The sequence below is a fragment of the Pantherophis guttatus genome, chromosome 4, assembly GCF_059756535.1.
Source record: "Pantherophis guttatus breed Tessera chromosome 4, ASM5975653v1, whole genome shotgun sequence".
NCBI lineage: Eukaryota > Metazoa > Chordata > Lepidosauria > Squamata > Colubridae > Pantherophis > Pantherophis guttatus.
Genome location: NC_142066.1, coordinates 72,576,988 through 72,600,240, shown reverse-complemented (window position 1 = coordinate 72,600,240; position 23,253 = coordinate 72,576,988). Strand labels below are relative to the sequence as shown.

The 23,253-nt window shown below is 41.9% G+C and overlaps 2 protein-coding genes and 1 pseudogene across 13 annotated transcripts in view; 1 reads left to right on the top strand and 2 right to left on the bottom strand.

Annotated features, from left to right (window-relative positions):
• The window catches only part of TPK1 (thiamin pyrophosphokinase 1), a 519,294-nt gene that overhangs the window by 182,993 nt on the left and 313,048 nt on the right, over window positions 1–23,253 (bottom strand). The window lies entirely within an intron of this gene.
• On the bottom strand, window positions 3,677–4,697 carry LOC117664978 (small ribosomal subunit protein uS2 pseudogene; annotated as a pseudogene).
• LOC148114162 (uncharacterized) lies at window positions 11,451–21,426 on the top strand. The gene is made up of 2 exons (XM_087891573.1): window positions 11,451–12,761; window positions 21,400–21,426. The coding sequence occupies exons 1-2, from the start codon at window positions 11,466–11,468 to the stop codon at window positions 21,424–21,426; spliced, it is 1,323 nt and encodes a 440-aa protein (XP_087747699.1). The 5' UTR covers window positions 11,451–11,465.

Below are 23,253 nucleotides of genomic sequence, written 5' to 3'. Positions count from 1 at the left end.
GCCTCCTCGTCATCAGGATAGCCACAATCCACGCAGGCTGCTGGCAGGCCACAACATCAATCTACTTTGAAGGTACAAATCTACTGGCTAAACAACTGTATGTCTGATGACAAGATATCACAAACATAAATATATCTTTTGAATTGTCCAGTCACAGTTACTGAACTAAAATATTAATTTGCATATTGCAGCAAATGAATTGTGGACTATTTAGATACAGATTTAACTGTTGGGAAAATAAACAAATTTCACTACAAATATATCAGCACATTAAAATTACTTTTTAGCAGGATTTATTTCAATTTTCATTAATTCAACCGGAAGCATGTCACTACAAGTTGAGGAATCATGACATAATCTATATAAATAAAAATGTAAATGTTCGTTTGTACATAACCGCACACCTCTGAAAGTTCTTCACCAATTGCTTTCAAATTTTGATACAACGTTGCATTCGACTACGGGCGTGTTTTTATATACCTATATTATATACATGTCACACCTGTGACAGGTAAAAACATGAAAAACATTGGAAAACATTGAAAGACATTGACAAACATTGAAAAACAGCGCCATCTGCTGGATGTAAAACCAACATGGTAGCCTTCCAGCCCTGATTATGCTCAACAGATTTCTGCTCCTTATATTTAGACTCTCCATATTGCTTCCAAGAAACTGTGCATTTGGAAAGCAGAGACGCCCGAGGGCCATATCCTGCCACCAGGTTCGGCAGGTAGGCAGCCGGCTGCCCGCCGGGAAGCCCTCACAGCCGGCGCTTCTAGGGCTGGGCGGGGCCCACCCGAGCCTGGCTCTGACCTCCCCCTCCCCAGCCACCCCGCAAACTAGCCTCGCCCGCCCCCTCGCCAGCTGCTCTTGGGGCTCCCTCCAAAGAACACCTGGCAACGAGGCTGCCTGGATCCACTGAGCGGGAATCCTCTGTCCCTCACCTGGCCCGAATCGCACCTGGCCCAGCGCTACCATGGGCCCCGAGGTCAGAAAGACCAGCCGCTAACCGGCGCTATGTGAATCCGGTCGGTGAGCGGGAGATAGGAGGTAACTGGAGCCTCGGGGTCGCCTTTGACCAGCGCTGCCTTTGATTCCCAGGTGGGCGCTCTGGCAGTTCACGGAGCCTATACGAAAATTTTGCCCTCTGAAATGGAGAGAAGATCAAAAAACTGGTTTAATGTCGCATGAAGAAGAATTGGTTAGACAGATAAAAGAGAAAGGCCCAATGCATATCAAGAGGGTTTATAATGTTTTGTTAGAAAGAGACTCAGAAAATGAATTGGTTAAAGATTGTATGATAAAATGGGCACAAAATTTTGCAGAACCAGTTATGATGGAAACGTGGGAAAAAATATGGATTCAGAATGTTAAATTTACGCAGTCACAGAATTTAAGGGGAAATTTTTATAAAATGTTTTATAGGTGGCATTTAGATCCTAAGAAATTGTCATGCATGTATCCTAATGTTCAACCAAAATGTTGGAGATGTGACTGTTTGGATGTTACATATTATCATATATGGTGGACTTGCAAGAAAGTGAAGGCTTTCTGGATAAAAATTTGGTGGGTTATGCAAAATGTTCTCAAGAAAAAACTCCAATTTTCTCCTCAATTGTTTTTATTGGGTATAGTTAAGGGTTTTTCAATGGGTGAAACAAAATTGATATTGTATATGGTGACAGCAGCTAGGTTACTGATTGGTCAATATTGGAAAAGGGATGTTTTGCCTACTATTGAAGAATGGACTTCGAAGGTGGCCAGTTTTGCAGAAATGGCGAAGGTATCAGCATACTTAAAAGACCGGACTCAAGAGACTTATGTATGGGAGTGGAAGAAATGGATAGATTATGTGCAGAATAAATACCAAACTGGGAAGTACCAGATAGCTTTTAGTTGAATGTTGTGTAGAAATGTATAGTATATAGGGGGTAGAATAGTTTGATGTTATGTAGAAATGTATAGTACACAGGGGGGAGAATAGAAGGGCGGTAAAGTATGATATGATATAAAATGATTTGGATTTGGATTTCACCTTGGGGAAGTCATGGGAGGAGGGGAGGGTTAGGGAGGGAAAGGGGGGGGAATGGGAAAATTTGTATTTGTAAAACTTTTTCAATAAAAAAAAAGAAAAAGAAAATTTTGCCCTCTGGCAGAAAAGGGGCTCCGGGGAGGCTTCGGGGGGTGGAAATGGGCAGGATGGCTGGCCCTCCTTCATTTCACCTGGAAGAGCGGGGGATTTAATCATTGGCAGGCGGGGGAGGAGACCTGCGCAGCAGGGGTCCAGTGGGGTGTGCGTGGCTCCTGGCTTTGCCGCTTTCTTCCTTCGGCTGGGAAGCTCCAAACCAGCCTCGAATCCCCGCCACATCCCCTCCCTCCCCCCCTTCCCTTCCCTTCCCTGGTATGCGTCTCCCCATTGAGCCTCCCTCTGTATAGGGAGGACGGAGGCAGCCCACGAGCTTCTCCTGTGGTGCAGAGAGCTGCGAAGGCCTGGCCTGAAAAGGTAAGGGCGATGGCGGGGGATGCAGAAGAGGCTGGGCCAGAGACAGAGATAAACAAAAAGAGAGGGAGAGAGAGACATAGAGAAATACAGAGAGATGGGGGAGAGAGAGACATAGAGATACAGAGAGAGGGGGAGAGAGGAACACATAGAGAGATATGGGGGGGAGAGAGAGACATATATACGGGGAGAGAGAGAGACAGAGATACAGAGAGAGGGGGAGAGAGAGACACATAGAGAGATACAGGGGGGCAGAGAGAAAGACATAGAGAGATACAGACGGGGAGAGAGAGAGACATAGAGAGATACAAAGAGAGAGGGGGAGACAGAGAGGGAGGATTTTGTGGTTCCAATTGTTTTTTAGCAATCGGTTCTCTGCCCTAATCACCACCTGGGTAGGCATGGCTTGGGGGTTGTCATGTGACTGATGAAAGTGAGTGATGTCGAGTTGGCCATGCCCACCAAATGTTCGTGGAGAGTTTGGAACTTCAGCCTCGCTCTTTTAGCCCAGCGGAAGCACCAGTCTGGGCCACAGCAATGCGTGGCCGGGTACAGCTAGTAGTAAATAAATTTGTTACCTTAAAGGGTTAAGCTTTATCATATATAGTATGTCTGTTGCAATGTGTAGAAGCATATCTGCAGTGCTACCCCCCCCAAAATACATTGTCGTTTGACACAAGTTTCAATGTAGTATATTTAGTCAGCTTGAAAAAGTGAAATAGTATAATCAACATAGGATTTTGTTTGAAATCCTATTGATTCATGATAATTACTGTATTTCTCACATCCAATAGATGTGAAATTATACAGCAGATGATAAAAGGGATGGCTAATTTTTTTGGGGGGCGGCAGTGCTCCTGCTAAAGTAGAATTGAACAAATTCTGTTTCAGCATGCTGAAATCCTTTTTAAGTTCAGAAATATGAAGAAGTCAATTTGTAATTTGGTTCAATAATTACAAAGCAAAGTATAAGTAGAATATGTTTCAACATTTCATTTTTAATTAAATAATTTCAAATAGGCTTAGAAAAATCTACCCACAATTCATACCACATTATATTCATCAAGAATCTTAGATATGGTCTGTTAGGATTCCCAGCAAGCATAATGACAATAAATGAAGATATTATCATTTTGTATTTACATAGCCATAAAATGACATTCTTGAATATTCTTTTTTTTTTTAACAAGGAAGATATTTTATTCTTCAACTGTAATTCTTGAATTGCTATTGCTTAATCAAGACCATTCTGTGGCAGTACCAACCCACTCAGTAGCCTGAGCTGTGGGAGCTGCAGACCAGTCTTCAGTGGCAGTCTGTGAACTCCAGTCCTCAGTGGGGTAAGGCTGAATTGGGACAGAAGGCACTTGCACCCCCTCAGACCAATCAGACACCTCCGGTTGTGGAGGTGCAGTGAATTCAGGGGCAGGTGCTGTCCATTCACCCTGGAACTCCTCCTTGGTAACTGCCTTATCAGCTGCAGCCTGTTCTTCTTTTTCAATCTCTTCAGGATCTCGGTAGAAATAGAGATCAGGCATAACTTCCCATGGATGCTCACGGGAAATAGTGCCACGCATTCGTAGGACTTCCCGAGCCAACATCCACCACATCAGACCAACTGAGTGAGCTCCCTTGTTGTTGCAGGGAATAGCAATATCCACATAACGTAGGGGAGAATCTGTATTGCACAAAGCAATGGTAGGAATGTTTACATAAGATGCTTCAGTCAGCGGTTGATGATCAGCCCTTGGATCAGTGACCACCAAAAGGCGGGGTTCACGAAAAGCAGCCTGGATCTTATTGGTAAATGTGCCAGGAGTGAACCGGCCAGCAATTGAAGTTGCACCAGTAGCTGCAGCAAATTTCAAAATAGCACGCTGCCCAGTATTCCTGGAGGAGATAACACTGACATCTGCTGGGTTCTCAATAGCTACAATGGCACGGGCTGCTAAGAGCAGTTTTTCCCAGGTTCTCTTCAGATTGATGATGTAAATACCATCACTTTTTCTTTTATATATATATTGTTCCATCTGAAAATCTAGATTGGTGCCTCCCAAATGGGTTCCCGCAGCAAGGAATTTAAGGACATCTTCCTCCTTCATCTGTAGAACATAAAGGCCTCCGGACATTGTGAAAGTTTCCTTTTAAAGCAACGACAGGAAACAAGATGACAACGCCGTATGAAGGATTCTCTGAGGTTTGAAGATTCTCTGACATTCTTGAATATTCTTGATACTAGTGACATTATATACCATAGTTCAACATTTCCGAACCTTGTTCTTCTTAAAATAAATATTTAATTGTAAAAGTAAATAGGATTTGACAATTGTTTCAAAGTTAACTTACAAAATCACTATCTAAATGCACAATAATATATATTTTAATGTCCTACCTGAAGAGAGATAATTCTAATAATAAGAATCCTCAGCCACCAAATCATCTTAAATGATTTAATAGACTTGTAAAAAAATACATTTAATATAAAATTAAATAGCCTGAAAACCCCTTCATATGACGGTAAAATGAAAAGAATGCTTCCATTATTCTAAGGCACCAATATATGGTAATACTGATGTTTTAGGAACCAGGTTGTATTTTATTTTATTATTTTATTTATTTTCTATGCTGCCCATCTCCCCTACAAGGTAACTACTATTTGTTAAATTGAAATTTTAAGTGGGTATTTATTAAGCTATGTACAGTAACTAAATTTTAGATTACTGAAAGAGTCCCTCTAATGGAAATCCACTGCCAAATGCAGGTTGATTATGATGATGACTGTTAATGTGAGTACTGTGCATCATTGAGCCAAAAAATTTAAAGATGGTGAACTGGGAAGGGATGATTTGGGTAATTAAGAGTAAAGTGCATGATCTGTAATAGCACCTGAGAAGTTTCATATGAGAAAGATTGATGAAAATATTACAGAGAATTAATGGATAACTCAAAATTGCCATGAAACCTGATATTTTATAGGTTTGTGTTGGTCATAATGTTTTTCAAAATTGAAAAGTTTGTGCGAGACAGGATCCTGACAGGATCTAACATACATTCCATACATGCTACTTACATTTTTAAAAATAAAGTCAACAGGTTGAAAGGGTTGTCTGCAGTTAGTTGAAGAAAAAGTGTGAGTTTTTTCATTACAACTTTGAACTATCAAATATTCAAATATATGAATGTAACAAAAGTACAAATGAACTAAAAAAGGTACATGATTTATAGGCCCCACTGGACAGACTCCTATTGCTTTGTATTAAAGCAAGGATAGCAAATTGGCAGCCTGCAAGTCATAGTTATAGATCTAAATAAATGTATCTAGCAATAAATAATAGGATATGTTTGCTGCAAAATATCCTATTTGTGGAAAATCAGCACTGCAAATATTAACTTAAGCTAAAAATTACTTTTCTAATAATTTTTTTAAAGTAGGAAAACAGTAAAAAAAGTATCCTCTACCTGAAGTACGGAATGTTCTATCATGTAAAATTTCTTTTAAAAAATACTAATAAGGAATCACTAAAGCTAATGTGGCTGTTAAAACAGTATCTTTTTTTCCCCAACCTCTCAAATTAGCTTAAATACATTTGGGTTATTTTAATATATATCAGAAAAGTGCTTAATTTGAGTGAGGTCCAACTCAAATTGTTCGGAATGTTTGAAGCACAAACAATGCTAATAAAAATACTATATGATGTATGAACTAAAAAAGGGAAAAACTCTTAAAAAAGAAATAACATATTAACATAAGCTCAAAATTGAACAAAAAAATATTATGCTTATCTTACATCATTTTAATGCCCTATAAATACGTATGAAGACTGTTGAAATGATATAATTTTATCTAACTATATGATATAAATTTGAAATGGTCCTTGAGTTTAACAATTGGTTTATTGTAATTGTTCATTTTAGTACTTTAGTTCAATGTATTGTATACTGGGCTTCAGTAGGCAAGAACCAGACCAGCATAGCTACAACAGGATTTATTGACTCAAACTGGAACTGAGGAATAGCAGGCAAATGCCTGTAATTTTTTCTCTGGGCCCACAGGATCTTAATCATAATGCTTGAAAAACCCACCTAAATATGAATGTTCAAACTTTCCCTCCAAAACAGTTGGAGTTAACAGTGAGGGACATCTAAAGATTAGTTTCACTTTAGCAGGGCTTAACAGAACTATATACATTCAATACATAACACCTCTCCCCCCCCTAGGATAGTTCTTATCCTCAGTCTGTTCAATAATCATAGTCTTTGAGATAGGCTGGGAACACACAGATCCTGGTGGATTGCCACAATATCACTGGAGAGTCCCACTGAAGTGGAGTATTGTACATCTCCAATTGGACAGTCTTGATAGCTGTTTTGGTTGCCTGTGAGTGGCGGCGGGTCTACGGCCCTTGGTATCTCCGTTTCTCCGAAGGCACCATGGATGGTGTAGGCAGATCAGAGGAAAACAGTTTTCTTGTGGGTCTGATAAAACTTTGGGATCCTCATCCGAGACTGGCCTGGCCTGCCGACTCTGTAACTGATCAATGTGGTGTCTGATTATATGATCATCCCCCAGAGTAACCTCATATGACAAGGGACCCATTACCTTAGTTACTTGTAGCTGCCACCCACGGTGCCCCCCTCCCATAGTTCCTGGCCCAGACAAAGTCACCTGGCTGTAAACTCCTAGGGGGAGGGTGTTGGCTGAGCCGTCTCCACTGCTACTCTGTCTGGGTGAAGTCGGTTGAGCTTTGTTGTGAACTGACGGCCCCACCTCAGCTCTGCTGGGCTGTGACCAGTTGTTGTACTGAGAGTTGGGTCTTGACACAGGAGGAAGTTCGCCAGGTGGTGATTGTAGTCCCTAGTCATCATCCACTTGAGCACCTTATTTGTGGTCGTGACCACTCATTCAATCTGACCATTGGTCGCAGGGTGGAGCGGAGGTTGCGTGTCAAATCATGTTGGTGTTGAGGAATGACTGAAACTCTTCTGCCATGAATTGTGCCTTGTTGTTGGACACAATTACATCTAGCAGACCATGTGTGGTGAACAGCTGGTGCAACTCTCGGATGACCCTGGTCATTGTCATCAATGAGACCAGTGCCACTTCCAACCACTTGGAATAACTGTCCATTACTATCAGGAACACCTGACCATGGAAAGGGCCAGCAAAGTCAATATGCACATGAGCTCATGAGGCTTGCATGGTCTCCCAGCATTACACTGGTGCTTGTGGCATCTACAGTCGGGTTTCTTGGCAGGCCTGGCAACTCCTTATTTCTCAATGTCTTTGTCCAGGCCTGGCCACCACAAGCATCTGTGGTGGTGATAGGACTTGCGGTATTTGGTTGGCTGCTTTGAAGAGACCAAGCAGAGGTTTGTGGTCTGTAAAGATGGTAAAGGTTTGTCCATATAAGAAGTCGTGGAACTTCTTAATGCCAGCCACTATGGTGAGGGCTTCCTTGTCTATCTGGGCATAGTTCCTTTCAGCCAATGATAATGTTCTAGAATATTATGCGATGGGGGCCTCTCTACCATCTGGCATCCTGTGGCTTAGTACTGCCCCAATGCCAGAAGGTGAAGCATCGCAGGCTAGTGTTACTGGTAGGGTTTTGTTGAAATGAGCTAGGATGGAATCCAAGGATAACAATGGTTTTACCACCTTGAACGCTTTGTCTTGAGTGTTCAACCAGACCCAGAGTGCTTTTTTGTCCAAGAGATGGTGTAGCAGTTCTGCCATGGCACCCTTATGCAGTAAGAAGGCATGGTAAAAATTGAGCAAGCCCAGGAATGCTTGAAGCTTCCCCTTGGATTTTGGTGTGGGGGCTTGCTGAATTGCCTTTAGCTTTGCTTCAGATGGGTGGATTCCGGCAGTGTCAATGTGGAAACCCAGGAATTCTGCGGATTCCATGCCAATCTGGCACTTTTCCTTCTTGAGTTTTAGGTCTGCCTCACGAAAATGTTGGAGTATTGTACGGAGATGTTCCACCACGACTGCTGCTGATTCCTCCACGATCAGGATGTCATTTAAGTATGGGCAGATACCGGGAATGTTCTACAGTGTTTATTCATAATACTTTGGAACAACCCTGGTGCTATATTTACCCCAAACTGCAAGCGGTGCACTCGGAGTGCACCTCTGTGTGTAACTATTGTTTGTACTTCTGCGGTAGTGTTGCCTACCGGTAGCTGCTGGTTGGCCTGGGCGAGATCTAGCTTAACAAAGATTCGTCCTCCCTGGAGTGAAGAGAGGATGTGGCTTACCACTGGTACAGTGTAAGCATGCTGCTGTAGTGCCTTATTTATGGTGCACTTGTACTCTGCGCAGATGTGAATGTCCCCATTAGGCTTAACTGGAGTCACTCTAGGAGTCTCCCAATGGCTACAGTCCACAGGTTGGAGCACTCCCTGCTGTACCAGCTTGTCTAATTCTGCATCAATTTTAGGCTTCAATGCAAAAGGAACCCGGTGCGGTTTTAATTAGATTGGAGTTACTGCTGGATCGAGGTTGAGTGAAATGGGTGCCACTTTGTATTGTCCCAGTTCAGTGCTGAATACATCAGCATATTGTTGGCATATTGCTTTTAGATCTGCTATTTGGGTTCGATGAATGCCCGTTACCCTGATGCCCAGGGCCTTGAACCAGTCAAGTCCTATGAGGCTGGTGCCCCTCTATGACCACTATGCTGAGGGGATCCTCAAACTCTCTAAATTGTACCCTAATGGTAGTTTTGCCCTTACAGGAACGGACTCTGGAAGTCCATTAGCACTAAACTCGATGATTTGAGCGGGACTCGCCATGGCTACATTTGCCAATGTGGTCAAAAATCGTGGATGATATAATGGACAGGGCTGACCCAGTATCAAGCTCCTTGGAGCATGGGACCTCTTGAAGTTTTAGTTGGAGTGTTATCTTTTCTTTGATGGGCGTTGTGCCCGTGCATTGGATGCTACGTCTTTCTGAGCAGTGTTCAACTCTGTTCTGTCCTGGGGACCTTTTCCATTTGTGCTGCTGTGTCGCAGATTTCGTTTCCCACTGACGGCCTCTGGCAATGTGCTCCTGCTTTCCACAGGCACGGCATACAGCCGAGAGATAGATTTTGCGTATGCCCAAGATGGCGGTCCTACCCGAAACGCTGTAGGAGAAGGCTGACAATTGGCCGTTATGGGGGGTCTGCAGGGGTCGTAGACCATCTTCGACCCCTTGCCCAGTTGGCGGAGCATGAAGCCAATGTGTTGGTGGGCTTTGGGCTCATTGGCGCTCCCGGAATGTGAATTTCGGAGGAAAATGTTGCTCGCCGCGAGAGACGCGAGAGATGACATCGGGGCGGTTATGGGCGGCGGCGTTAGCAGCAGTAGATGGCGGTGGCGGTGGAGCTGCGGTGGTGGAGCCTGACTCTGACTTCAACCAGATGGCCCGTGGACCCTGCAGCTGGGGTGACGCTGGCGCCGTTGGCTGCGTTGTCGCTGGGATTGCCCCTCGCCGGACCACGGATGCCTGGAAGGAAGTAGGGGGCGTCTGTGGGGATGAAGATTCCGGCGAGGAGGCTGCTTTGGAGAACTTTATGGCGGCGACAACGCCGACAGCGCCGGCGAGGCTCCCAGGTTGGCTAGCGGGTCAGGTGTTGAGATTGATGAGGTGCATTATGCTGGTGGGAGACCCTCCACCATGGTCTAATATCAATGATACATGAATTCTGCAGATTAATTCCACCCCTTCTGGGATGAGGCCCTCCTATGGACAGCATTGGAGGCTAAGACTGCAACGGAGTGGCTGCTGAAGATCTTAGGTGGTAAGGGTGGATTGAAAAAGGTGGACAAAAAATGGTTTTTTGCTGCCTGTAATAAGTTCTCCCTTTCCCCACTACTCTCGACTGATTTACGTGTTGGAAGGGGTGGCCACTGTATCCTGGATGGAGATGTCCCCCCCCCCCGTTTTTCCATCTGCCTTGTACTCCTGATAGACATCAATTCCTATTTCCGGAGTTTTCTGTTTTTCATCCTGCTTCCTGGCTGTACGGAAAACAAGGCAGTTACGGGAGGATTGATGGAGCCGGTTCCATACTACGTTCGCCGCTGACGGGACTTTCATCTTTTCAGGGCCAACAGGGCCAAACCACTGTGAGAGGGCGGTTTCCAACTTGTCTTGACTAGTATGACCGACCACTGTGAGAGGGTGGTCTGGATATGTTCCCCAACTGGACAGAACGTAACGGACTCCTGCCCACTACCGTGAGAGGGTAGTGGATAATTCTTCCGATTATTTTTAGCCTTGTCTCCTGGACATTTTGATACCATCATTATGGACCCCTAGGCCCTGTCTAGGCCATATCTGTACTTCTAATTCAGTGTTTTGAATGTATTCTAGGTCTAAGCTTCTTGCGCTGCGAGATTCCCCCCTCTCTCAGGCTTGGCCCTCTATGTTATCAAGGGCCCACCTTAATGACGGGTCTTGGGACCCCGAGAGGTGGCATATCGCAAAAAGGGGATTGAGGGATTTTTTGATGACACTTTTAAATAGACTTTTAAGGGGTTCTGGGGGGTAGGAAGGTTACGTGGGTTTGGGGGGTAACCCACAGGGGATGGGGACTGGCCCCGCAGTTAATGGTGCCACGGGGGATATGGACTCTGGGGGAAAGAGGGCTATTAGAATACCCTCTGTCGAGGGCTTCCCTATCAATACGCTGAGTGGGAGGGGCAGATATGGCGGGAGTAGGGGGCCGTATCGTGTGACGGGGGCACGCACTCGCTATCTTCAGGTGATTGCATGCCCCGGTCCCCTTAGCTCTTCCCGTTCCCCAGGTTGCTCAGAGTCTCTGGGCCCGAGTTTCCGGCTGTTGTTATGTAATGCCAGATCTATAGTAAATAAGGCCCCCCTCATTTGCGATCTTATTCAGGAGGGGGGTGCGGACCTGGCAGGTATTACGGAGACCTGGTTGGGCCATGAGGGGGGGTTCCCCTCGTGGATATGTGCCCACCAGGCTTCCGTGCATTTCATCAGCCGAGAGCTCAGGGCAGGGGCGGAGGGGTAGCGGTCATTCTAAAGGAAGGTCTCAATCCGAGGGAAACCACTGTACCTCAGATAGCCAGATGTGAGTCCCTTTTTGTGAAGTGGGGTCGTGGGGTGCAGATGGGTTTGTTGATCACATACCTGGCTCCCTGCCACGTGGCAACGACCCTGCCCGAACTCCTCAACGTCATAGCCAAGGTGGCGGTTGATACCCCCAGACTTCTAGTCATGGGGGATTTTAACCTGCCATCTGTCGGTGAAACGTCTGAGGTAGCTCAAGAGTTCATGGCTTCCATGACGGCCATGGACCTGACTCAAGTAATTCACGGCCCTACTCACATGGGTGGACACACTCTGGACTTAGTTTTTATCTCTGGTCAGTGGTTGAGTGGTCTTGATATAGGGGATATAGGCATCGAGCCCTTGTCATGGTCTGACCACTTACTCCTTCGACTTAACTTTCTGACCACCGCACCCCATCGCAGGGAGGTGGAGCCGACCAGGTGGTTCCGCCCCAGGCGCCTGATGGATCCTGATAGGTTCCAGAGGGAGCTTGGGCCATTTCCTGAGACCCTAGCTCATGACTCGGCTGAAGACCTGGTGGCTGTCTGGGATAGTGCGGCCACCAGGGCTCTGGACTGTGTCGTGCCTTTGCGGCCTCTGACCCGGCACCGAACTCACTTAGCTCCTTGGTTCTCCGAGGAGCTGAGGGAGATGAAGCGCCGGAAAAGACGCCTAGAGAGCGGTTGGAGGGCCAGCCGATCCGAATCTGACTTGACACTGGTAAGGTCTCATATTAAGACCTACCTAGTGGCGATAAAAGCGGCAAAATCTAATTATTTTGCCGCTCTTATTGCATCATCAGATAATCGCCCAGCCACCCTGTTTAGGGTGACCCGCTCCCTCCTCCATCTGGGAGCACGGGATGACCCCTTGCAGGGCCGAGCTGAGGATTTTGTACAGTATCTGTATGATAAAATAACTCAGATTCGGGAAGACTTGGCCACTGACTGGGTTAGTCCAGACGAGATGACTGAGGCAGGCCTTGAGAGTGTTATCTGGGAGGAGTTCGATCCTGTGGCTCCCGAGGACGTGGACAGCATCTTGGGACGGCTAAACGCGACATGTTTATTGGACCCGTGTCCCTCCTGGTTGGTGCTGGCTTCCCGGGAGGTTACACGAGGCTGGCTCCAGGGGATGATTAACGCTTCTTTGAGTGAGGGTGTCCTGCCGGCCGCTTTGAAAGAGGTGGTTGTGAGGCCCCTCCTCAAGAAGCCCTCCCTGGATCCTGCTGTTTTGGCTAACTATCGTCCAGTCTCCAACCTTCGTTTTATTGCAAAGGTTGTTGAGAGTGTGGTGGCGCGACAGCTTCCCCAGTATCTGGATGAAGCTGTCTATTTGGATCCGCTCCAGTCCGGTTTCAGGCCTGGGTACAGCACGGAAACAGCATTGGTCGCGTTGGTGGATGATCTCTGGAGGGCTCGAGGTAGGGGTTATTCCTCTATCCTGGTCCTGTTAGATCTCTCAGCGGCTTTTGATACCATCGACCATGGTATCATGTTGCACCGGCTGGAGGGACTGGGAGTGAGGGGCACCGTTTTGCGGTGGTTCTCCTCCTATCTCTCCGACTGGTCGCAATCTGTGTTGACAGGGGGGCAGCGGTCGACCCCGAGGCGCCTTGTTTGTGGGGTGCCACAATGGTCGATCCTCTCGCCCCTCCTGTTCAACATTTATGTGAAGCCGCTGGGTGAGATCATCCGTGGTTTTGGGGTGGAGTTCCATCAGTACGCTGATGATACTCAGCTGTACATCTCCACTCCAGACAATCCCAACGATGCCTTGGAAGTGATGTCCCAGTGTTTGGAAGCCGTGCGGGTCTGGATGGGGAGAAACAGGCTCCGACTCAACCCTTCCAAGACTGAGTGGCTGTGGCTGCCGGCGTCCCGGTATAGCCAGCTGGCGCCATCGCTGGTTATTGGGGGCGAATCATTGGCCCCCACGGAAGGGGCTCGCAACTTGGGTGTCCTCCTGGACGCACGGCTGTCTTTAGAAGGGCATACGATGGCCGTGGCCAGGGGGGCCTTCTATCAGGTCCGCCTGATACGCCAGTTGCGCCCCTTTCTGGATCGGGACTCCCTACGCACGGTCACTCAGGCACTCGTCACCTCTCGTCTGGACTATTGTAACACTCTCTACATGGGGCTCCCCTTGGGGTGCACCCGGAGGCTCCAACTGGTGCAGAATGTGGCCGCGCGGGGGATTATGGGAGCGACGGGGCGCTCCCATGTGACTCCTCTCCTGCGCGAGCTACATTGGCTCCCGGTGGACTTCCGGGTGCGCTTCAAGGTGTTGGTGATCACCTTTAAAGCGCTCTATGGCTTAGGGCTGGGGTATCTATGGGACCGCCTCCTGCCACCAATTGCCTCCCACCGGCCAGTTCGCTCCCACAGAGAGGGTCTCCTCAGGGTGCCGTCGGCCAGGCAATGTCGGCTGGCGACCCCCAGGGGGAGAGCCTTCTCTGTGGTAGCACCCACTCTCTGGAACAATCTACCCCCAGAGATACGAGTGATCCCAGACCTCTGGACTTTTCGTTGGGCTCTCAAAACCTATTTTTTTCAGTTAGCCGGGCTGTCCTGATTTTATGATTGGTTTTAAATAATTTTGATATGGTTTTAATTGGAATGTTTTAAATTAATGGGCCAAATTTATTTAATTATTTTAAATTTATTTTAACTTTTGTATATAAAATGTTTTATTTTTTGGCTGTTCACCGCCCTGAGTCCGAAAGAAGAAGGGCGGTATAGAAATTTGAATAAAGATAAAGAAAGAAAGATAAAGATACAGCTGTTCGGAATCTGCACTGTGCTCTTTCATGTTCTCCCCCGCACAGCTCTGTGGGGGAGTTGCTTGCTCTGTGAAGTGTGGCTATCGGGGTGGCTCTCTCTGCAAGCGATCAATTTTGTCACTCCCACTGACTCCCCCGAGCTTTCTGCAGTCTCTTGGTGGATCGCTGAGGGGGCTAGTGTGTTTTTGGTGGCTGGACAGCCTCCAGTAGCCTCATCCACTAAGACTTCCTTCAAAGCATCTTGGAAAGTCAGTTTCTCCATGGCGAATTGGCCCTGCTGTAATTCACTATTATGCAGACTGCAAACGAGCTTGTTTCAGAGATGGTCTTCCAGATCAGAGAACTCACATTGGCGCAAAGCTTGGTGAAGGGCTGCCACAAACTCTGCTGCACATTCCCTGGATCTCTGTTCTCATTGCTTGAATGCATGGTGCTGGGCAACGACCAAGAGTCTAGGCTCAAAATGTTTCTTTATTTTTTTCTTGAGGTCTGTGTAGGCCACTGTCTCTATGCTTGCTGGTACTATCAAGTTTTCAGTAATATCAAACATGGCTTGTCCACACACACATAACAGGGTTGTCACCTTCAGGCCATTGTCCATGACCTGGTTAGTCCGTATATAGTTGTCTATTCGGGAGATGCATGAGCTCCACTGTTCTGGATGAGTAATATCGAACTCGTTGAGTCTTCCTAGTTTAGCAATTTTGAAAAGGCTCCTGTGGTGATGGTTAATGCCTGTCCTACTGCGGGTGGAGTTGGGCTGCACTTAGGAGTCCTGAGGATGGATCCCTCAGGTGTGTGTGCCTCCAGTGTGTCTTTTTTATTGTATAGTGGGCTTCAGTAGGCAAGAACCAGACCAGCATAGCTACAACAGGATTTATTGACTCAAACTGGAACTTTGAGAAACAGCAGGCAAATGCCTGTAATTTATACTCTGGGCCTACAGGATCTTAACCAATCATAATGCTTGAAAAGCCTGCCCAAATATGAATGTTCAAACTTTCCCTCCAAAACAGTTGGAGCTAACAGTGAGGGTAATCTAAAGGTTAGTTTCACTTTAGCAGGGCTTCACACAACTATATACATTCAATACATAACACAATGTATATTAAGTTTTTTCTAATTAAAAAAGAAATAATATTTTAAAGGTTATTTTCTTATTTCTTCCCATTGTTCAAACAGTATTCAAAACTTTGCTAATACTCATGCAGTTCAGAAGGAAATATGATTTAAATCATTATCTGAATATCCATTCTTTCTCATAGATTTGAGTAGGTTGAACAAGACTCTTCTAAAAACAGCAAGTTGATTGTGCACAGGAAGAAATACAGCCCATAATACAAGAATTAGTGAAATGCCATAAATAACATCTGTGCACTTACTGTAGATCATCTTGCTGACAGAAGGTATTGCTATGCAGACTGCTCAGCTATCACCAATGAAGCAAAGCCAATTATTCTGATAGGTTCATATGATAAATTGCTGTTATTAGTCAACATCAAACTGTTTCATGAAGTTCTGCAGGAATTAACCTGAAATGGCACTTTATTTTATATGCTAAAACACTGCCATACAAATTAAAGGGTAGGACTTCACAGATATTTATTTACTTTCAATTACAGCATATCCAATTTATTAAATTTTTGTCATGTTTTGCTTCTTAACTACAAGCCTTCATTCAACAAGCTGACAGTTAGACTGTGCTGTTTTCCCATCTCTGGAAATCAACAAATCTCAGTGATATTGAAAACTTACCAAATTATTTTGTTCCTCGTGTTCACTGCCATATAAGAAAATGTTTTTGAGATGCTCCAAATAAAGTATAATTATGAAATCTGATGTGCAGTTATAAAAGTAAATGTTGTCCAGGTTGATACAAATTGCAGAGGATATTGAACAGTTTTGATTGTGGTCTAGATGAAATGCTATTCCTTATTTAAGAAATCCAGCAAAATGGGAAGTGATCCACTGTAGGGATCACTAATAGAAGTCAGCCTAGATTTGTAAGAACATATCATCCCTATGCAAATTTCATATTTGTACAGGTAACTTTCTAGAGGAGTTTGGCAATTGCATTCAAAGAGTTCCTCACCAAACTGTAATGATATAACAAATGAAATACCACAATTTTAATGCTGACTCAAATACACTTCCACACTAATCATTTATGACTTTGGATTAAGAGGTGGAGAAATATTTATCAAGTTTCAGATTCAGGGGATAGGAAAAGAAACAAATTTCAAAATTATAGAGATGTTGGTTAAAAGTAATGGAATAAAATTGAACAAGTGTCAATGCAACATTATACAGTCAAGAATATATTCATGTTTTGTAAGGGACTAGCACTATAAAAGGATCAGCATTATAGCCAAATATGACTAATATCTGTGACGTGTTTTCTAAAAAAGGAAATGCAATTTTAGCAGCACTAACAGAAGAGCAATTATTAATTAATAATTCCATTATATTCTGCAGACATCAGACTCCTTTAATACTATCTCCAGTACTAGTGATCACAAAAATTCATAAAAAAGGACAAATGCAGAGAAATACGTAAACTATATTAGCAACTGGAAATAATTGGTATACTTAACTTTGGGAAAAGATGAGTGAACCAAAATAGCAATTTTTAAGAACTTGAAGGACTATCACAGAGAAGATGGTCAAAAACTGAGCCAGGACACATAATGATGATTATATATTGCAATTAGGCAGATTCCAACTGAATGTTAGGAAAAATAACCTAACAAGCTTCATAGGATGTTTTCGATAGAGGCTGGACTATAAATATTATGTTGGAATATTTATATCTGAATTTTGCACTCTAAGCTAAGCACTATTTTGAATGGCTTTTTCTAACTTCATAAATCTATATAATTGTTTATGCCTGTTCATATGCAATTTTCTTTAATATATACAATTCTGGACAGGTAGTCCTCAATTTATGACTTTTTGTTTAACAGCTGTTCAAAGTTATGCTGAAAAAGTGAAACCAGTTCTTTCACCTACAACCATCACAGATTCCCTATAGATTTGTGATAAAAATTTGAGCACTTGGCAACTGGCATGTATTTATGGCAGTTGCAGTCTGAGGTCAGATTATTGTCATTTGTGAGACCTTCCTGGGAAGCTTCCAATAAACAAAGACAATGAGGAAAACGATTTGCTTAACCACTATATGGTTCGCTTAACCACCATGGTTAAAGCTCATAAAATGGGTGTGCTGTGCTTCATTTAACGACATCGTTGTTTAGCGACAAAAGTTCAATTAGGACAGAAGGTCCTAACTGTTGTTATAAGTGGAGAAATAGCTGTATGCAATTTCCATATTAGGTAGCTTCCTATGAATATTTGAATCATATCAGTTATCCTAAGGCAACCACAGAATTATAATGAAGAGATCATTGTTAGAAGAAATTTCACATTTTACTGAGAATGGCTTGTGGGATCAGCAACATGAATTAAATTATCATTTACTGATAATTAAGATTAACCAAGTACACTATTGTATAACTTTTCCATATACTACATTCAATTCACTGAAAACATAAACCTTGTCCTGATTGTGTGGGCATACATATACATACATGTTTATGCATGTAAGTCTGGGAACTGGGACAGTTGTAATACGTAAAGTTAAAGGAAAGGAAATGCAGGAAAAAAGACTATAGTAATGTGTAATGTTGATGATAGCACAAACATTTGATAATTTATATAGCTTAACTTTATTGTTGTCAGTAACCAGTACAATAAAACATCCACAATATTTAAAACAAAATCAAACAATATCAGCGACGTTAAGAAAACATACAGCTTGGCTAAAAGACACCTTTAAATCAAAATATGCTAAGAGGTTGCTCAGGCAAAACACATGCAACAAAGAAATTAAAATTAGCAATCTACATAATATAAACTTTGAAATAGCAGTTTAAGGTACAAATGTAAACAAATATATGTACATATACACATGTATATTCAAAAATAAAACCGTAAAATTCTCCAAAAGGGGTGTAAGAATGATAACTTCTCCTTCACAGTTCTGTCAAACCTGAGAAAAATATAGTACAATAATGACATGGCACGTACACCCCAAAACCTATGATAAATGCTGAGCCCAAGCCATTTTTGGCTATCCATACCCAGGCAAGAAAGCTGACAGCTTGGATTAAAGACCCAAGCACCATGGAAAGGGCGAGCACCTGTTCCTGCCCAAGCTCTTGCCCACTAGCAGTCTGAAAGCAGGCAAATGTAAGTATATTAATAGGTACCACTTCGGTGGGAATGTAACAGCGTTCCACGTGCCTTTGCCATATAGCCATGCTGGCCACATGATCACAGAAAATATCTTTGGACAATGCTGGTTCCCTCAACCAAGAAACAGAGATGAGCACTGCATCATCAATGTCAGATGACAGAGTCAGATATAAATGAATATATAGAAACCTTTACCTTTTTACTGAGGCAGGTTCAATTGCTCTTCGTTATTCTTTGCCTGATGTTGCATGCCCCAATGCAAAAACTGGCAAACTCACATGTTATTTGATATTAGAAAGTAGAAATTGCTTATACTGTTGATTATTGTATCCACTTTGCTGGTCATATGGGATAATTAGAGGATTTCAAGATTCTATGTAGCAAGATATTGGAATATCTTGATAAGAATAAACAGATTTCTGCAGTGCTGGTCTTTTTGGATGCGGAGAAGGCCTTTGATAGAGTGGATTGGAATTTTCTACTAAAGACTTTAAAAAAGATGGGCTTTGGGGACCAGTTTACACAGGCAATTTCAGCAATTTATCAAGAGCAAAAAGCACAGATTATTATTAATGGAAGTTTGACGACAGAGTTTAAAATTGAAAAAGGAACAAGACAGGGATGTCCGTTGTCCCCACTTTTATTTATTTTAACATTGGAAGTCTTGCTAAATACAATACGGGACTCAAAAATTTTGAAAGGCATAATGATAAGGCAAGAGGATTATAGAGTAAAGGCATTTGCAGATGATCTGGTGGTTACCCTATCACAACCAATGGAATCAATAATCTTGATGAACGACATTATACAAGACTATGGTAGAGTCTCAGGTTTCAGAGTGAACTCAAAAAAGACTAAAATGATAGTCAAAAATATGACACAAGATCGTAAATATGAGTTTGAAAGGAGGGCAGGTTTTGAAATTGTACCTAAGGTAAAATATCTTGGAGTTCAGGTTGCAGAATCAAACATGAAATTGTTTCAAAATAACTATGAGGTGTTGTGGCGAGAGGTTCAGAAAGACATGGAGACTTGGAAAAAGCTGCAACTGTCTTTACTTGGAAGAATAGCAGCAGTTAAGATGAACATTTTGCCAAGATTTCTGTTTTTGTTTCAAATGATTCCGGTGCTTAAAAGTGATAAACAACTGAAAGTTTGGCAAACTGGACTTAATAAGTTTGTCTGGAACGAGAAAAAGCCGAGAGTGAAATTGAAAATTATGCAAGATGTTCCAGAAAGAGGAGGCCTTAAACTTCCAAACCTACAGTTATATTATGATGCAGCAGCTTTAACTTTAACAAGTGATTGGTTTGGAAGTAAAAAGGCTGGAATATTGAATGCAGAAAGTTTTGATCTTGAATTTGGATGGCATGCTTACCTATTTTATGATGACAAAGTTGATAAAGTATTTAAAAGTCATATACTTAGAGACTCTTTGATGAGAGTTTGGAAGAAGCACCGACTCAAATGGGATTATAAAATACCGCTATGGCTGGATCTTGGTCATACTTTGTGGAATACAAATATAATGTCACTCGGGGGGTTTTTATACAAAGAGGTTCTTTTTACAGATGCGGGCAGATGGCAGTTGAAGACATTGCAGACACTGTTGGACGAAGGGATTAATTTAACCTGGTTACAATATAATCAATTACAATTGAGATGGAAAGAGGACCAAAAAACTGGTATTATGTTGCATGAGGAAGAATTGGTTAGACATATAAGAGAGAAAGGTCCAATGCATATTAAAAGGCTTTACAATGTTTTGCTAGAAAGGGATTCAGAAACGGAATTAGTTAAAGATTGTATGATTAAGTGGGCACAAAATTTTGAAGAACCAGTGATGTTGGAAACATGGGAAAAAATTTGGGTTCAGAATGTTAAATTTACACAGTCGCAGAATTTGAGGGAAAATTTCTATAAAATGTTTTATAGATGGCATCTAGATCCTAAAAAGTTGTCATGTATGTACCCTAATGTTCAGCCAAAATGTTGGAGATGTGAATGTTTGGATGCTACGTATTATCATGTTTGGTGGACCTGTAGGAAAGTTAAGGCTTTTTGGATAAAAATATGGTGGGTCATGCAGAATGTTTTGAAGAAAAAAATTCAATTTTCTCCACAATTGTTTTTATTGGGCATAGTTAAGGGTTTTACACGGGATGAAACAAAATTAATATTGTATATGATAACAGCAGCAAGATTGTTGATAGGTAAATATTGGAAGAATGAAGCTTTGCCTACTATCGAGGAATGGATTTCGAAGATGGCCAGTTTTGCAGAGATGGCGAAGATTTCAGCATATTTAAAAGATTGTTCACAAGAGACTTATGAATGGGAATGGAAAAGGTGGATAGAATATGTTCAGAACAAATACCAAATTAGAAAGTATCAAATAGCTTTTATTTGAAAACAATGTATTAGAAATATTTTAATATAAAGAGACAAAGAGGGAAAATTATGTAGGGGGAGGGATGGGTTCAGGTATATATATCAGTGTTATTAGTTATGAGTACATAATAGGGAAGTCTGGGGGGGGGAGGGTTAGGGAGGGTTAGGGAGGACGGGAAGTTTGGGGAGGGAGGTGGGGGGGTGAAAAAAAGGGGTGAAAATGTAATTGTAAAACTTTTGCAATAAAAAAAAAAAAAAAGAAAACAAAAAAAAAAAAAAAAAAAGAAAAATTAAAAAAAAAAAAGATTCTATGTAGCAATAAAGAAGAACATGTTCAATATTTTTTACCTACCTCACGAGAGCCTATTTTTAATGAATATTGTATCCTTTTGTTCTTTCCAGTCAGAAGAGTTAAAGACAGAGCATTGACAAAAGCCCTTCTCCTATTTGGGGTGTGTAAGCTATATAACTGGTGCTATAATGTATCTCCAGTTGTCTGCCATGACAAGCTAAGTGGTATTACCATCATCATTTGATATTCTACAGTATGCTGAACAGAAGTGTGATCCTTGTTTGCTCACAGATAATAAGTACATGGGGGAAATCCTAGGAGATTGAGCTTGTCAAGCATTTACTAAATCAGACTGTTAGAATTTGTAAACCTGATAATATATAAAATGTTACAAACACTTGTTTATATTGTAGTTAAATTACATAACTATTCCTTGGAATATTGTTACAACAGAAGCTTTCTTCATAAGTACTTACAAACTTCTTCCAATATCTACATCCATGAAAGCTTCAAATGAATGCAAAGTAAATGTATAATATACTATATTATCTCTACAAGTAATTAACATGCCATTAATTTTCATTCTTAAGCAGTTTTGCTTTCTCAGCCTGTTACTTTCACCTATTATTCAGGAAAGATAATCAGAAATCAAGAGAAATCAAATTGATACCATTTATCCTCTTGTCAAATGATTATGGACTAAAAGGAACTACTGTATAATCTTTACGTAAACTTGCTGATATTTGAATAAAAGCATGTTGACAGGTTCACAGAGAGCTTAATTCCATTAATTTGAGGTGACAGAGGAGTGAAGGTTAAGCAGAGAAACACTGACATTTCAGCAAACTTTATACTAATGTGTTTATTAAATGAAGCAAAATGTATGATGTTCCCAGTAGCTATTACTTGTGATTTCAAGTAAACTTAAAGTGTCTTTAGATGACTTCAACTTTCATATAGCAAATATTAGTCAATGCACTTATTAGGATTGAGAATGTGCGGTAAGCATAAATCTTTTATGATAGCAATAACACAAAATATTGCTTATAATGTCCAAAGTTTTTAGTCGTGTTTATTCCTAAATTAAAAACTATTCCTATTATAACTGATATTAATATCATCCTCACTGTATTTCCAGGTAATATTTCTGATTGATTTAATCATTCTTTCGTATTCCATATTATATTATTCCTGATCTGACTGCCACAAATGAGAAATCCAACAAAACGAATTGGAAGTTTTTGGCAGCATACATTAATTTAGATAATAGTATTCTATAGGTAAGGAATTGTAAACCAGTGGTGGGGTGCTAGCCTCCATGTTGTAAGATTATTATTTATATCAGTAATTAGGTAAATTCAAAAAAGATAAATGGGCTCATTTACCTGGACTTTGATTGTTTTATGGATCTTGAGATCTGTTTGCATTCTGCCTATTGCTTCCTGCTATAATACATTTACTTTCAAACTTTTAACACAAATATCTACTGAAAAATGCACAATTTTCCCCTCATACATGTCTACAAATAACACTATTTAACAATAAAGAAATAGTATAATAAAATGAAATGTATAACTGCGTCTAAAGAGTTGCTTAGATTCATAACATAAAGTTATTTTTAATTCTTGATTCAGCAATAGTAGAACTTATTTGAAAAATATTTATTTAGCTTTTCCACATAAAAAGGACTTGAGGAATCAAAGTTAAAAATTTAAAATGTAAATTTGTAACTTTCTAAATGTTTTCCTTGTTCCAGAAAAATGTCATTTTTTTTCAAGTCATTTATTTACCAATTGACAGTAATCATGTTCATATACACAATTCCATCCACCAGCATATAATAATGAAGACTATAATAAGTTTGTCAGAAGATACTCTTTAATGTTGCAGGCACATAAAGGGCTAACATAAAACTCAGAGGGTATTTTTTTGAAGTAGAGGAATTAATTTTCAGATTATGAAAT